Source organism: Onychostruthus taczanowskii, unplaced genomic scaffold, assembly GCF_017590055.1.
Source record: "Onychostruthus taczanowskii isolate IOZ18803 unplaced genomic scaffold, ASM1759005v1 scaffold5, whole genome shotgun sequence".
Classification (NCBI taxonomy): domain Eukaryota; kingdom Metazoa; phylum Chordata; class Aves; order Passeriformes; family Passeridae; genus Onychostruthus; species Onychostruthus taczanowskii.
The window spans coordinates 10523654-10539764 of NW_024502568.1; the positions used below are offsets into that span (position 1 = coordinate 10523654).

Consider the following 16111-nt stretch of genomic DNA (forward strand, 5'->3'; position numbering starts at 1 on the left):
TTTCTCATGGCCAAAGTCACAAGCCTTCTCCTGTAAGCCCCTCCTTGTTTCTGGGCTATATATTCTTGTCAACAGAGTTGATCATAAAGTCACACCAGAAACTCTGATTTCTTCTTCCAGAACAAATACACACTCACACACAGAAAGATAAAAAACAGTGCATGCTGACACAGTGTATATTTAGATTTAGCCTTAGGAAATCAAAATTAGGCCTGAATCCCTGCAGGATTTGGAGTGAGGCTATAAAACAGACACCTGGAGTTAAATCTTCCTTGCTTTAGGATTTCTGATGAGGATAACCTCTAGTTAGAAATATCACACCAAATGATTGATGAGCTTTGGTTCTTGTTCAGTGGATTTTTTTAAATTCAATTAAAATAACAAACCCCGGCCAGAGGATTTTATCCATGTGTCCATCTTTAAGTAATCTCGTTTAAATCAGAATGTGGTGGCTTGCAGGCTCACAAGAACAGTAAGAACAACTCTTTAAAAAGCTTCAATCTTGCTTCAGACTTGATGTTTGAATTTAAGCACCGACATGTATAGGCTTTTCAGCCTTTGCTTAGGACTTTGGATCAGTTTGCCAGAAAAGGTCACCCTGATCCCTTAATTCTTCTTTTCACTGCAGATTCACCTGCACACAACCATCACTGAGCAGCCCTCACAGAGCAGGTGCACCCATGGCCCTGCTTTGCTCAGATCTTCTGGCTTGAGACACTTCTTGTAGTGAATGCTGTCCTCAAGGTGTTCCTATAAATCTCACTCACAGGCCAACTAAAAACGCCTTGTTGAGCATTTCAGGTTTAGGTCAGGGCCACTGTGCTCTTCCATTCCACTCTCTCCTACAAGAACTCCAGACTACTGGCAACTGGTACAGCTTTATTACTGTTCCACCCTATTTGCCAAAAACTGCTTGAGGGAAGGCAGATCCACACCAAAGTCCTGCTGTGGATGGAACAGCGTTCTGCACAAGAGGAGCTCCCAGACCATCTGTGAGGAACCCCACAGGGCTGGGTCCCACAGGTGTTCAGTGACTCAAGACATCAGAGCACGAGTGGTTCAACAGCACACGGGACTGGGGAGGGTTTGGGACACAGTGCCCAAAGCTGGGGCTAGGCCAGTTCCCATGGCAAGGCTTTTTAAAACCCCTATTCTGTATAAAATAGCACTACTGCACCCAGTACTATTTCTGGGCCTTTCTCTATAAGCTGACACAAACAGGATGTAATGGGGCACCAGAAAATCCGACCAGCCAGCCAAGACTTTCACAGGCACCTTCATGACCGGTGGTCATGCAAAGAGTAAATTTGTTTTAGTTTTGTGTGCCGTGGCAAATTTTACACAATCTATAATTTAATAGTCAATGTATATAACAGTGTTATGTGCATTTAGTATTATATACTATTATTATGTAGTATAATGCTAAGGCTTATGGAAGAGCCTACCTAAACTCAGATTACCTGCCTGTGAGCTTTTAGGAAAAAAAAGTAAAAAAACCCAACTCCTAAGGTAGTATATGATCTGATGCCATTTCTTTTGTTCATTTGTATGGCACAAAAGCTTGACATTCACAATAAGCCATTTAAGACAAGCAACTAATTCCTATAAATATATTTTCACTGAATTCTAGCAGGCAGTTGTAGCTTCACCTCTCCAGAAATTCTACATTTTCCTAATAAACTCACAAACCAAAAAATTTTGTACCTTCAGTAGATTTCTGTTCACTTGTTTGCAAGATCTGTAAAAAACTACTGTAGAAAAATTTGTAAAAATCAAATAGCAGCAATGCAGACTTATCTAGGGGAAGAAAACTACTCTTCTATAACTCTTTTTTTTCCCTCTCACACTGGACAATACTGGCAGGTTGAGATTTAACCAGAGATGGGCTCCTTTTACAAGATTGCTTATATAAAGCGAAGATAACACCAGCTGGGTTCATTTGAAAGAGGACATCTTGGAAAGAGCTGACAGCGCTGCTTTTGGAATAAGACTGGAATGAAAATCTGAAATAATTAGCTCCTTCCTGTCTCGTAGGTATAACTCTTAATTTCTTGTAGAATGCATAGGATGATAATTAGAAGGAATTGTCACTGATATGTACTTTAAGACCCTTTTATAAATTCATATATATTTATATATTTATATATTTTTAAATAGAGGCTGAGTGAAAATGTTGAAATTGATTGGTTTTGCGGGAACTACTGAATTAGAATTATTTTTTTCCCTGTAAATGAGGTTTCAAAGGGAAAATATGAGAACTGCAGTCCCAATCTCACAGGCTGTATATGTTTTTCCCCTGTGGGAAACAGCTTTCACGTTGGAGGCCTGAAATGTAAACGTAAATAACTTCTATGGATGTTTTCCTCGAAACTGAACATTTAGCAGCAGAGGAGAAAATGCATAATTCACCAAAACTGAGCTACATTAAGTTTATATGCATCAGAATAGCCATCACCACAGAGAATAGTTTCAGCACTAAGTTTTAAGCACATTATATACGTTGTTGTGTCATATTTTGTATAGTAATTTCTATTCCTTCTTTTTTTCAAATCCCATTTTTCAGTTTCATTTGGTTATATTAACGCTTTAGGTTTAGAATCTTTGCAATATAATAGAATAATTAAAAGCCACCACTAAACTGAGATAGTAAAATTGTCACAATGGTGACCCAGTTATAGCAATGGTCTTTGAAAGATTTACCCTGTAGTTTCAATTACATTGGGTGACAGGATATCAGTAATGTTATTTTTTCTCTCCGCAAAAAGGACATTTTAACAGTAGCTACTACAAGCTCAGGAGTAGACATTGCTGCAGACAATGCACTGTTTTTATTTCCACCTTTAAAGGCATTTTCAGCTTTTATTTCCTGTGTCCTCAGATCATTGCAAGAAATGGTGACTCTTGCTATTTATCTGCTGGTCATCTTGGCTCGAGCTCTTGCAGGGCCTTGCAGCCCAAATAAAGCAGGTAAAATAACTTATGTCTCCTAAGATCTCCTGTAATTAAGCTACCAAAGGGCTTTTTCATTCAAAAATCGAAAGGTTTTCCTTCAGAAAGTTAAACTGTGGATTCTGTAGAGTTAATCCTTAGATTTCTTTTATTGACCTGCTTTGAGCTAGCACAGTAAAGAATGTTCCATTTAAGTCCTAACCCCACAAAGAATTAGGCATGTAGTTAACTCTGAATAACCACAGTGCAAGAAAGTTAATCACAAATGCATAAAATAGAAAAGGGAACAAAAACAATTAGAAATTTTCTGTAATAGTACAGGCTAAATGCAGCAGATCTTTGTTGCCCAAACTGGGCTTTAGTCCCACAGACTACAGTCGGATTGCCAGTGGTTATTGAATGTGCTGGGCTGAACTCCTGAACCACACCGTTATTCTAAAGCAGGAAAAATACAAAAATCATTGTAGGTAGGCCTCCAATTGCACACTGATTAGTGCCTAGAAACTGGAGTGATCTGGTGCCTGACAGACCTGTAAAATAAATTTCACCGCAATTACAAACTGTGCTCTAGAAATGTGTTGGAATATGCCTCAATTTAGTGTTTGCTTTTTAGTGCATGACTGCTGTCAGATTACTGTCAGTCATTTCATGATATATCTAAAGTATTTGGCCCTCTAGCCATTTATTTCAGTACCTTTATTTGCACAAGCATTTTGTCTTAACTGCAGGAATTTTCATGGCTCTAAAGTTGCCAGTTTTAAATCTGAGCATTAACACAAGCAGAATCAGCTTGCATGTGCTGAAGGTTTCTTAATCAGAAAAAAAGCAAGTTGTTGTCTAGTTGACTTTCCCAGATTATTCCCTAGCAGACATGGAAAGGCTGCAAAATGAGGCTTTTAGCATAAAAAAAAAAAAAAAAAAAAAAAAAAAAAAAAAAAAAAAAAAAAGAGAGAGAGAAAGAGAGAGAGTGGCAAGGGCTTTAAAAGAAGTAACCGAATAATTCCAGAGAGGGTGCCTTTTTTTCTCACTGCAGTAATTGGAAGACTTCCTCAATTTTCAGGTTAGTCAATATTTGCCCTTAAAATTTCCATCAGATGTTCAAATTAGCTCTGCCTGTGACAAATATCCAATTCTGCTATCATGAAACAATCAGTCCGTTTTGATGTTCAGCATTCATGTGTGTATTAGCAATCACCATGTTTGGAAACACACAGCACTGCTGTTAACAGGGCTGGAGTTTGGGTCATTTCCTATGAATTGTTGTTGTTAGCAGGGCCAGGTTCTTCAGTTTTAGATCTCAGCTTTTGACTTGACAATTGGAAACATTCCGTTTGTGCCAACACTACAGTGCCAGTTCAAGAGGAGAAAAGGCAGAATATCTATTGTGGCCAAAATTTATACACCAGTACAAAACAGTGCAGATCTACAAAGCCTACCAAACAACCTCACCAATATTATTTTTACAGAGTCAGTGGTGTTTCAGAAGCCAGCTTTGCAAAATATGTTAATGAGACATTTTCAGTGCAGTCCTTTTTTGCTTCAGGTTTCTCACCAGTGTCTCTGCTCTTCAACCAGCTATTCCAGAAAGATAAAAAAATTTCACAAAGTTCTGCATTAGAAGGCAAAGGCTAAACTCTTACAAAGAGGACAGAATTTAACAACCTAAAGGTCTGTTTTGTGTAGCAAAAGCTGCTCTCATTAGGGGACCTTCCAGCGCACAGCCCTGTTCACAGAAGGTTAAGCCCAATGGAAAGTAAGTGGGCAGACCACCTCTTTGAAAGGAAATTACCACTGAATAACTCCAGGTGTATCATTTTCCTTCCAGATGTAATTCTGGTATACTGCTATCCTAAAACCATCATTACCAGAATTCCAGAGTGTCCTTATGGATGGGAGGTTAACCAGCTGGCACTTGGAGGCATTTGCTATAATGGGATCCACGATTCAGGATATTACCAATTCACAATCCCAGACCTGTCACCTAAAAACAAATCATACTGCGGCACCCAGTCAGAGGTAAGACTATGAAGGTCAGCATTTTTGATTCAGGAAATGGCTGCACTCACTTGAGAAAGTCCTATCCTCTTCAGCTTGAAGTAAGTCTTAGGTACCAATGCAAGAAGGAGGCAAACTGCAGAGTCAAGGAGAAGGAAGAATCACACAGCTGTGCTTTGCAGTTCCAGGCAAAATACTCACAGGCTTAGTGATATTAGTCTGCTGTTCACCTGCTCCTGTGTTACACAGAACTTATGTTTAGTAAGGCATATGCATAGGCAGCACAGCATACAAAGAGCTACCAAACCATGTTTCCTTGGGGAGGCAGTTTTGACATCAGATTCTTCATGTTTCAAAGTACATTCCTGATGCCTCAAGGACTCAGTACTGCCCACATTTCTCTGTCTCACCATTCACAGTTCAAGAATCCTGTGTATCACTTCTATAACTCCATCGTCTCCAATGACTCCTCAGTGATTGTGAAGAGCCAGCCTGTGAATTACTCATTCACCTGCACATACAATGCCAACTACCTGGTGAACCAGGCTGCCTTTGACCAAAGGTACGTCCTCTTCTGGGAGTGTGTCTCATCCTGTCCTCATTACCGTGCCTCACTGATAAAGAATTTTGTCCTGTCCCCAGGGTGGCCACTGTCCATGTGAAGAACGGGAGCTCTGGTTCATTTGAAAGCCAGCTGTCCCTCAACTTCTACTCTGTAAGTGCTCTTTGCCACTCACACCTTCACCTTTACCTTACAAAGGCTTCAGCCAAAGAGCTGGAAAAAACAGGGCTGCTGCTCCTGACTTTTATGTGTCATGGAGCACACTACTAACCTGGAACGGATAATTGCAGTGGGATTGGCAGGGGTTCTTTCTGCTGATTAACAGGGATATACTTAAAGTGAACAGAGCAGACACATGCCAACTGTTCTTTTAATCCCTCAAAATCAGACAGATGTTTCTGCTGAGAGGTACACTTCTAACCTGCTGACAGGTTTTATAAGAAAAATCAAAACTTGTGTGTAGTCCCACTGCAAGAGCAGCATGAATCTGCACATAGACCTGGCCTTGCATGGCCTCTATAGACACAGCAAAGCTCCTTGCATTTCTCTTGCAGCTTTCTCCCTGGTCCTCTCACCTGACAGATATTTCATGTACCCCACAGATCTTTAGGTCATGCTGGAATTTTGTTGCCAACAAAATATTGCCCCTCAGGCAAATCCTTTGAAGCATCCCTCTCTTCTCTGTAGCTCTCCTGCACTGCTGGAGCAGCCAGCTCCTAATCCTGGAATCTTTTCTCCACAAAAGCAAAGACAAAAGCTCCAAAACAGCCTCTCTATTTTAGCACAGCTAGAAAAAGCACAACTAGGAACATACTGTGTTAAAATTACAGGCCAGGTAAAAGGAGTATTTACCACGAGGTCAACCAATGGTAGGACTAAACCTGATATTCTTTGTACAATTCTGGTGCTAGCTTTGTTATCATCTCACCCAACAAGAAGCACTGGGATTTAAGGTAGACATTTCAGTATATTTGTAACCAAAACTTTTCACCTGAGCACCACAGTGCTCCATGTTCAGCAGGCCTGCTTTTTTCTTGTGATTTCTGCTTGTCTTCTTTCCTTTTTCCAATACGTGGCCGTGTCCCAACTCCATTCCCATTCTATACACTCACCTTTATTCTCACTCCCACCAGCTTTCCTCACCAGAAGCAGTAGCAGCAAGCTTGCTTCCCACCCATGCTGCATGGGAATACATGCAATACATGCTACAGCCAAACAGCATCAAGTTCTGTCACTGATCATCATTATATGCCAAATATTAATAAAAATATTTTTAAACTCCATCTTGGGTTTGCAATAATCCTACCAGTATAGAGTTTGGCGATTGCAGGTTATAAGAACCCAGATTTCTGTGGTCAGTCTCTCCAGGGGTGTCTGAATTTGAATCATGCCTTGCTTTGCATACAAGTAATGTATGATGCCTTTGTCTTTGTCTTTCAAAGAATGCCAAGTTCTCAAGTATAAAGGAAGCCCCCTTTGTGGTTGAAACATCAGAAATTGGTTCTGACATATTTGCTGGAGTGGAAGCCAAGGGCTTAAGTGACAGGTAGGCAAAGGAAGGAGGAATGAGGAATAAATTGGCAATTGGGACATTCCTTGCTAATCTGGGGTTTGTATCTCCGCAGGTTTAAAGTTGTTCTCAACAACTGCTGGGCAACTCCCTCCTCAGAGTATTTCTACCAGATCCACTGGCCTTTGATCACCAAGGGGTAGGTGCTGGTGGGACCCAGGGGAGCACCTCTGCCCAGCCCAGCCCTGAGGATGACTGGAAAGCTGGTTGTGGGGCATAAGGGGGCAAAGCAAAAGCTGGCCGAGAGCAGGGCAAATGCTTTCATCAAACTGTCACCTCAGGAGATGTTCCACTGCAGCCATGGGGGCTCTGACACTTCTTCTCCACACACAACACAGGTGTGCCTCGGACTACTCCATCCTAGTGCACGAGAACGGGAAGACGAACCGGGCCACGTTCCAGTTCAACGCCTTCCGCTTCCGCAACATCCCCAAGCTGTCCAAGGTCTGGCTGCACTGCGAGACGCACGTCTGCGACAGCGAGAAGTTCTCCTGCCCCGTGGTAAGGCCTCCCCGCTGCAGAAACACACGGTGCCACGTTCAGCCAGAGGATGGCCGGCCCTCCCCGGGGCTTTGCAGGTGCAGAGCCAGCGCCAGGGCTCTCAGCAGCTGGGGGCACGGCACTGTGTGAGCCCAGCTGTGCAGCCGACCCCTGTCCTGCCACAGGCAACACTGGGAAGCTCGTTTAAATGTATTGAGAAATAAGGTAGCCACTGAAAAACACAGCTCCTGTCAATTTCCCAGACTACAGTCCTGTCTGACAAACACCTACAGTTAAAGACAAGCCTGGAAAAAAGGAGAAAGTTGAGCTTTTTCCATTTTACCAAGTATCTCGGTGCTAAGAGCACCCTAGAGGCCATGGGAGAACCTGTCTCAAACTCCCTGTCCCCCTTCCCAAGGAAAGTTCTCTCTGCCATGCTGCAGTAAGTTATTGCTCTTGCAGACATCCTGCTCTGCATAAAATACATAAATTGTCTCTGGAGCAGAACTGAGGTAGAAAAGTGGATTCCTGTATCCTTAGATGGGAGTATGGTGAAGTTGCTATACAGGCACATAATTTAACAAGGGCAGGTGCCCATAAAATGTCTTTCTTTAAAGACTTCTCTCTCCACCCTTCGCCAAGTCAGAGCTTTACCATTCTTTCTCTCATGCAATGAAATAGAATTTTATTTAACCTGAGATGGAAGCCCAAAATACTCCTTAGCCAACATGCTGTCATTTCAACAACAAATGTTTCTTGCTGGAGAAGGGAAAGCATCAATCCTGGTGAGCCCAATTTTTCTTTCTAACCCCTTTCTCAGACCAGGAGAAAATTAAGGCAGCATTTTGTATTATACAGTCTCAGTGCTAAGCAGGAGGAACTGACTTGTGCAAAATTTGCATGTTTGACAAAAACACATTGTTAGAAATTCTAGGTTTCAGAGGCAACAGAAAAAACTCTTAGATTTTGCTGTTTGTTTTTCAAGATTTCTTCAACTTTTTATCCAGAAACAGATCAGAGTTAAAAGAAAACACGAACCCATTACTTCATATGTGCCCCTCTGGCAGTACTGTCAAACACCTACATCATCCTTTCAGGCTGTGTGGAATTCCCACCTCACCCTCTACTGCAGGATAATTGCTCAATCAGCAGCATCCCTTGAGTCCAGTTCCCACTCAAAAATGCAGCTGGCGGCCTCCTGCAATTAAGGTTGAACCAAGCTGGTGGTCTGTGCTTACAAGAAACTCATAATCAGAATTACTACATGCTGAGTTTGTAATTAAAATGCCCACAGCTGGGGATCTGCAAAAGTCAGGAGATGCACAAGGACCTTTAATCTGCAGAGCACTGCCTCCAATACAGACCTTGTCAGCTGTGACAGGCATCATTAGTGCTGGACATGAGCTGATCTGTATGGGAAGGATTTGGTTCTTCCTGTTTCTACCCAATGGGCAACAATTATCATCAGCAATAAACAACCACAGAAGCCTTCACAGAGGTCAGGGGTTAAACAGACAGAGCTCAATTTCCCCCTTCTTGACAGAAGTTTTGTTTAAGGCAGGGTGGGAAAGACAGCCCACCAAAATCTTCAGAAAATGAACTGTAAAGACTCTCTTCAAACCTCTCCTGCACTAAAACCCCCAATAATTACAGGCAGAAAAAAAAAAAAGGCCCTGGAAAATATGCAGTAATTTCTTGGTTGGAAACATAAGAATTGTGCCTGGGGTTTTTTTGTATAATTTTTATTTGTTTTGGTATACATGGCTTTCTCTCTGCTCTCTTGAGATCTGTGACAAACGCAAGCAGCGTGCGGAACAAACCGGAGGCGTTCTGGTGGCGGAGATCACCGTGCGCAGTAAGTGCCTGGCCTCCTGGGGTGCTTCTCCCTTTGGGAAGCAATGAAACTGGCAGCATAGGAGGAAGCAGAGGGAGCCAAAGCCCTCTGCCAGACCCCTTTCCCCCAGGAAAGCAGGAGTCTCGAACAGAAGTTGGTCCCGTCCCACTCTGGCAGAAGAGCTCAGTGAAATTCTCTTCGCTTGCCAAGTGAGTCAAGGCCTCCCTTTGGCATTTATGATAAATGGCCAAACCACTGGCACACCAAGCTGGCAGTGAAAGCTCTGCTCACCTGCCTGTGACCTCAGCAGCAGCTCAGGCACGCTCTGACAGGTTGCACGGGAGTGGGAGAGAGGTCAGGAGCAGCAGGAAAGTTTTTCTTTACACTGTGGGTCTGTACTTCAGCATATCCACAACACCTTCATGTGTTACAAGGATGTGTGCCTATCCCTCCTGACACACTGATGCCACTGCCATCGGCCTTCCCCACTCTAGAACAACTGTCTCCTCAACTGCTGCCTCCTGCAGGCACCGGGGATTTCTCTCTGAGCTGGTTCATCTTTTGAAACAAGTTCTTGGAACAAACATTGTTTTCACTAGAGACCTTTACATTAGTTTATCAACTGTATCGGCACCAATCTGAAAGCCAATTTAAAATTACAAATACAGGTACAGTAGAATTATTACAATCCATTATGTTTCACCAGTAAACCCCCATCAATGTTAGAAGGTAAAAGAACTGAGGATCCTGTTACGACTTCAAACAGCAAATCCAAGAGGAAGAAATATTCAGATTTTCAAAATGTGACAAATGTTTCCTGTTCTGCTTTTACAAAGCACACTGGTGCACTTTGCCCTATTTTAAACATCATTCTGATGTAATCTTTTTCTTCCTCTTTTTTACAGGCAAAGGTTTATCCAGATTTTACACACTCTCAGGTAAACAGCAAAGTATGACAATGAAAGTATCAACCCCAAATATGGATTTTGAGTGTCTTTGTCAACATAAAATCCATAGCTCAAATAAAAAACCTGAAATATCAGTAAATTTGACAGAAGAGTGAACATTTCAAAAGCATATTTTATTTCCCAGTGTAATATACTTTGTTTTCCTTCTTTTGGTACATCCCTCACACCAGACAATAAAATCATAGCAATTACTTCCAATACTGAACAATCTTCTTTCTCTAATTGTCACACCCTCTTCCCAAAAAGGAACAATCATGTTTTACTGGGTTAACAGGGGTGTCTGAAAGCATTTCTGATTGGAAAGGCTTTGAAACACACCTTTCAAAGTCTATTTGTTAACATTTGATATGTTGACAGAGCCACATTAGGCCATGCAGTTTTATTGAATGGGGTGGGAAGAGGAGGTGAAAGGGAGCTGACAGGGAAGTACTCACATACAGCCTGTGTTTCTCTTGCAGATGTCATCTTCCACCTACTTTTCGTGATTGGATTTTCTGCTGTTTTATTATAAAATGCAACCCAGCTCTACTTTGGAACTTTCCCTGATCCTGTTTGGACCTGGACATCTTTACTAAAGATGTTTATTTTACACAGGAAAAAGGAAAGCCACTAAAAATCCTTGTGCACCATTTTACCAGATAAATAAAACATTCCATGAGCTTTGTGCCTCCAATTCTGGAAAATCCCAAAGCAGATTTGCTTCTCCCATGTCTCTGCTGGAATTTTGAACTGGTGAAAACCCTTGGGTTATGTATTCTGCCAACACCTCCTTTTAAAAAGCTGTGATGGCGATAGGACTTGTTTCTAAAGAGAATATAAAGATGTGCAAACTCAGCATTTTTTAGTGCCAAATTTACCTTCAGGGTCCCAGTCCCTGCCAGTCTCAGTGTGGTACCAAACTCCCCTCCAGGCCTGGCCTTGCAAAGTCCCAGTTTGTTCTGTGAAGTCTTGGAACAAGACAAAAACCAACCTAACATGTCAAGGATGTGAGGAAAGGGTGCTTTTCATGTAATAGTAATTAGAAGGTGCTCAGAGTTAATTACCTGACATTTCTTTCCTGATTCTCAGTGTTGTCAGTATTGATTGGTTGGATTAAGTAGAGCACACTGTAGGAGTAGGATGTCTTGCTGACTGGACAGGCTCAGTGCTGGATGGTTACATGGTGTGGGAGCATATTGAGCACATCTGAGGTTGGAAAACAAACTAATGAGCTTTGCATTTCCTTGAAGACATAGGCAGTGGCAGACACAGCAGGGTCCAGGTGTTAGGTCTGTACCTGAGTAACAACAGCAAGACAAAAGCACTGGAAAGGAAAATCATGATTTATAAAAAGCAGGAAATATCAGGACATAGAACAATTCCCCAACAAGCATAACAGTAGTTTCCTTACTTCCATTAGTTACTGGAACAATATTGAAAAAAGCCCCTTGAAATTGTCAGAAACATCCTTAGAACTTTTCCATGAAACTTCCAGGATCCTAAATGTGAAAGAGGGCAGAATTACTACAGTTAATGAACACGGTGGGTGTACTTGTGTTTGCACATACTGAAGCAAAAGCAAAAAACAGATTTTTTACTATTGTTTGTAGAGAGGAAGCCTCCTGAATAACTCTGTGAAGGATTTTCAGCTGACAAAGCTCATTTTCGGCAAAAGCTCATTGTAATGAAGATAGCACGGAGCTAGAACACGCATCCATTCCGCCCCAGCGGTGAAATGAACACATTTCAGCGCATTTCCAGGGCTCCTCTCGCTGCTCCGGGCGCGATCTCGGCCCGCGGGTGCTGCCGCTCCCCGCCGCGCACAGCAGAGGGCGCTCCGGGGCCGCGCCGCGCCCGCCGCCCGCGGGGCTCCGACCCGGGCGCATCGCCCTGCCCGGGCTGCCCGCGGGGCTCCGAGCCGGGCCCATCGCCCTGCCCGGGCTGCCCGCGGGGCTCCGACCTGCCCGCTGCCTGCGTGTGCTGCTCCAGCTCCCTCTGCTCTGCTCTCCTCCCACTGACAGCCCGCCTTTCAGCACCGCTTTTACCTCTTCAGATTCTTGTCCTTCTCCAAAGCCTTTGTTTTGCCTTGCTTTTACAAGTCACTGCTCTCCTATCGCGGTTATTTTGTGCAGAAAGCCTTGAATGCAGTTTCCTTGGCAGGTTGGTTAATTCCTTTCTGGTTATGCAAGAAGTGTGGCTTTGGAGCCAACCGTGCAGGATTTCAGCAGCTGTGAAAGCGCCTGTGAATTCCCAGGCCGCTCCCGCTGGCCGTGGGATGGAGCCTGTGGCACACACATCTCCTGTCCTGTGACAGACATATCCTGTCCTGTGGCACACACATCTGTCCTGTGACACACACATCTCCTCTCCTGTGGCACACACATCTGTCCCGTGGCACACGATCTCCCGTCTGTGTGCCTGCTCCGCTCTGGATCACTGTCTCCCTACAGTCCAGAAATGGCTTATTGCCAAAAACAATCAAAACACAACTGAAAAACAGCTGCCAGAGGTGACTGTGGAAAGGTCTAAGTGCTGGAGAAGGCAGCAACACATGAACAGGTTTCAGCTCCAGAAGTACTGCTCCGTAAGAAAGCAAAAGTTGTCCATCCTGAATACTTTGCATGAAAAAATATCCACCTTCTTTTTTCCTAACCTAGCATATGGCTCATCACTACTTATTCTACTGAACACTATTTATGTTGCCTGTATCAGAAAATGCAATGATTGCTAAAGATTTTAGCACAAGATGAAGTTTGATTGACTTCATAATTTCAGATGGACTAAAATGATGGCTCTTTTCCAGTCAGGGCATGATGATGCTTGTCTTGATCTCTGCATCTGAAAGACAAACACAAGTCTGTCCATGGAAACATAGGGGCAGGAAGATTACTTAGGGAGGATGCAGATAATCTGTTTAGAACCCAACGTTTGTCTCCACAAAGATTCCAGTTGGGCTCTGTCCCAGTTCTTCCTTCCATTTGGATGAACTCTAATGAGACGTGAATTTTTGCATGCGTTCCTTCCCACAGTTTGGCACTGCAGTGCTGAAACACAAGGTCACAGAGGTCATGACAAGAAATGAACACACACAGGCGTCAAGATGATAACAACACAGGTTGCAGCACAATGTTGCCAGTACAGCGACACAATTTACACAATATTTTGTTCGTTAAATAGAGGTTCACTTCTCACTTGCAAATGGTAAACAGCATTAACCTGGGTGGCCTTTATTTGACAGATATATATATATATATATATATATATTTGCAGATGCAAATAACATTCCAGAAGGGGTCCAACAAAAACTGCCAATGAAAGAATGAGTCAAATCTAACACAAAATGAGCACGTATGGCACAATGCAAGCTGGTACCTTCCATTGTGGACAATCTCTCTTTAGTATTCCTAAACAAGCAGTGCTGTTGGCACTGTGATTCCTGTCCTGCCGCCCTATAGTGAAGAAGAAGGAGCAGGTACCAAGACTGTCAAGTCAGAATTAATTATGGTCAGTCATTGATGCCTCACATCCTGTGCTGGGATCTCACAATTTCAAATGCATACTTAAGAATGAAGCCTCAGTAGGTGTTTGCTGGGGGACATGCACATGATCCTGCTGCAGAGATGCCAGGCTGGGTCTGACCTGACACGTCCACCTTGTGCAACCCCTGCTAGGGCAGCCCTGCAAGGAGTGAAGCACATCAGGGCTGAAAGCCTTTCTGAAGGGGATCTCAGCTCTGTAGCACACTGAGGTAAACAGTGCATGTGCTGCCAGAATTGGCAATACATTACACAATATAAACACAGCAATGTTCCAGATCCAGATGCCATGTATAGAAACTCCCCAGTCTTAATCCTCATTTAAACACCAACTTTATCTCTTTATTCTGTAAATCCATGACATTTTGTTCAAATGTCCAAGTCAGGAACAAGGAAAAACCCTACCTCAGAACAGTATCATGACTCACTACATACAAATCATAGATGTATGTGGTCTGTATTAGGAGTGAACCTCTCACTCTGTAATGAAGACAAGGCCTTTTCAAGTTATTCCCATCCAAAGGGCCGTTCACAGAGGAAAAAAATAGCTATTGATGGATTGGACCCCATGGTCCTTTCATATAGCATATCACTGCAGCCCTACAAAGGTCAAGTTCAGTGGCTTCCGAGAAATAAATAGTAATTCTTGCAGCCTGGCAGTCAGGCACACAAGGCTGGGAAAGTGTCCTGACTCTGTCTGAAGCCGCGTTGCACTGAGAAGCAGAGACCAGCCTTGCTTTCCAATATATGTTTCTTAACTTTGTTGTTTCAGGGAAAACCTAGAGCATTTGTCTTTAAAAACAATTATCTTAGATATGCTCTGGTTCTAATAGGTATTAGAACCTAATAGGTATATTAGAACCTATTATGTATAAGGTTCTAAGAGAAATATAGTGAGATTCCATGAAATGAAGCCTACCTGCAATGCAAACTGCTGCTCTGGAATCCAACCAGTCTCCAGCCTTCCCAGATTGCTCCTGGGTAGCCTGTGCCTCCTCCCCTACTAAATTTTCTCTGCATGTGGTGTCATGCACATTAACACCCTCCTCCCACAGACCACCTCTCTCTGAGAATTTACACACTGTGACACAAAGCATCCACTGGAAGGGATCCTACACTGTTGCTCTTCTGCTTACACTCACCTGCTACTAACAGAAAAATAACATTTTTCTTCTGGGAGCAAGCACATCAACACATTTCAGACACAGACAATCAGGATGTATATTAAATTAACTTTATCATTAAAAGACAATCCACAGTAAGTAGCACAGACTTGTCAGTAACATGGCCCTGAGATGTATTTTGAGAAGATCTCGCAGGTTTAAATTTCATTCTGCTTTTCCATAAGCACATTCTGCAGAGAGCAAATGATGCAGTAAGGCATGTCAGGAAGTGGGACACATAGATCCTACAGCTTGGAGAGCACTAAAGCTGAGGCCTAATGCTAAAGCAAAGGTCTAATGTTAAAACAGACATCTTATCACTGTGAAATGTTTGCCCAGCACTATAAATTTACATGGTGATTAATCAGTGCTGATAAGAACATTCTGAGCACTTCTCACCGTCTCCATGCCCAACACTTCTGTGCTAGCACCTTATAGTGAATATTTCAAATTACTCTAAGACCAGTAACTGATTCATCTGGAAGATTTAATCTTCCCTTTACAAACTGAGAAAAACTGACATGTAAAGAACATAATGAGCACATCATGGCAGGGAGTAATATCAAATTGGCACTTGCCAATAGAGGGGACTGTTACTGGACCAACAGAACATTAATCAAGGAAAAAATAGGTAGATTGATCTGATACTTCTGAGAATGAGTTGTGAATTGAGAAAACTTGCAAATTTTGCATTTATTTTATCTGTATTGGAAAGAGAAAATCCATATATACCGAAAATCAATACAATAAATTCAAGGTTTCTGATATGCAATTTATTACGTACCTGGTGACACACAGTAACAAATCACAATTATCCATGGCTAACATAAAATAAAACTCAAAGGTTAATAACCTGGGAGGAAGCATACATCAACATTTTTTTCCCCACACTTGTGCTAGGTGTGCCACTGTGCCTCAGTGGGTGGCAGTCCTTACCTTCCTTTGTACCTGGACCCTCAGCCCCATCCCAGCCAGCCAGACCTGGGCTGCTGGCTTGTGTGAAGGCCAACAGTGCAACTTCAGCTCCTGTCTGGGTGCATGGCTTATCTCTAAAGGAACCACAGCACTCAGGAAT

General features: G+C 42.8%; 1 protein-coding gene and 1 long non-coding RNA gene across 3 annotated transcripts; one reads left to right on the forward strand and one right to left on the reverse strand.

Moving 5' to 3' along the window:
- Positions 1 to 1975: 1975 nt before the first annotated feature.
- Positions 1976 to 11018, forward strand: TECTB (tectorin beta). The gene is made up of 11 exons (XM_041415640.1): positions 1976 to 2030; positions 2879 to 2967; positions 4775 to 4965; positions 5364 to 5506; positions 5587 to 5659; positions 6949 to 7052; positions 7132 to 7215; positions 7415 to 7577; positions 9342 to 9411; positions 10296 to 10328; positions 10817 to 11018. Exons 2-11 carry the CDS (start codon positions 2892 to 2894, stop codon positions 10867 to 10869), a joined length of 990 nt encoding a protein of 329 aa, XP_041271574.1. The 5' UTR covers positions 1976 to 2030; positions 2879 to 2891; the 3' UTR covers positions 10870 to 11018.
- LOC121341803 lies at positions 9321 to 12988 on the reverse strand. Of its 2 annotated transcripts, XR_005953465.1 has the most exons (4): positions 12383 to 12988; positions 11749 to 11836; positions 11402 to 11634; positions 9321 to 9442 (listed from the first exon to the last, which is right to left on the reverse strand). It is a non-coding gene; the product is annotated as an uncharacterized LOC121341803 (long non-coding RNA). The 2 variants fall into 2 exon arrangements; XR_005953464.1 differs by lacking the exon at positions 9321 to 9442 and having other exon boundaries at positions 10706 to 11634.
- Between the last annotated feature and the right edge of the window lie 3123 nt (positions 12989 to 16111).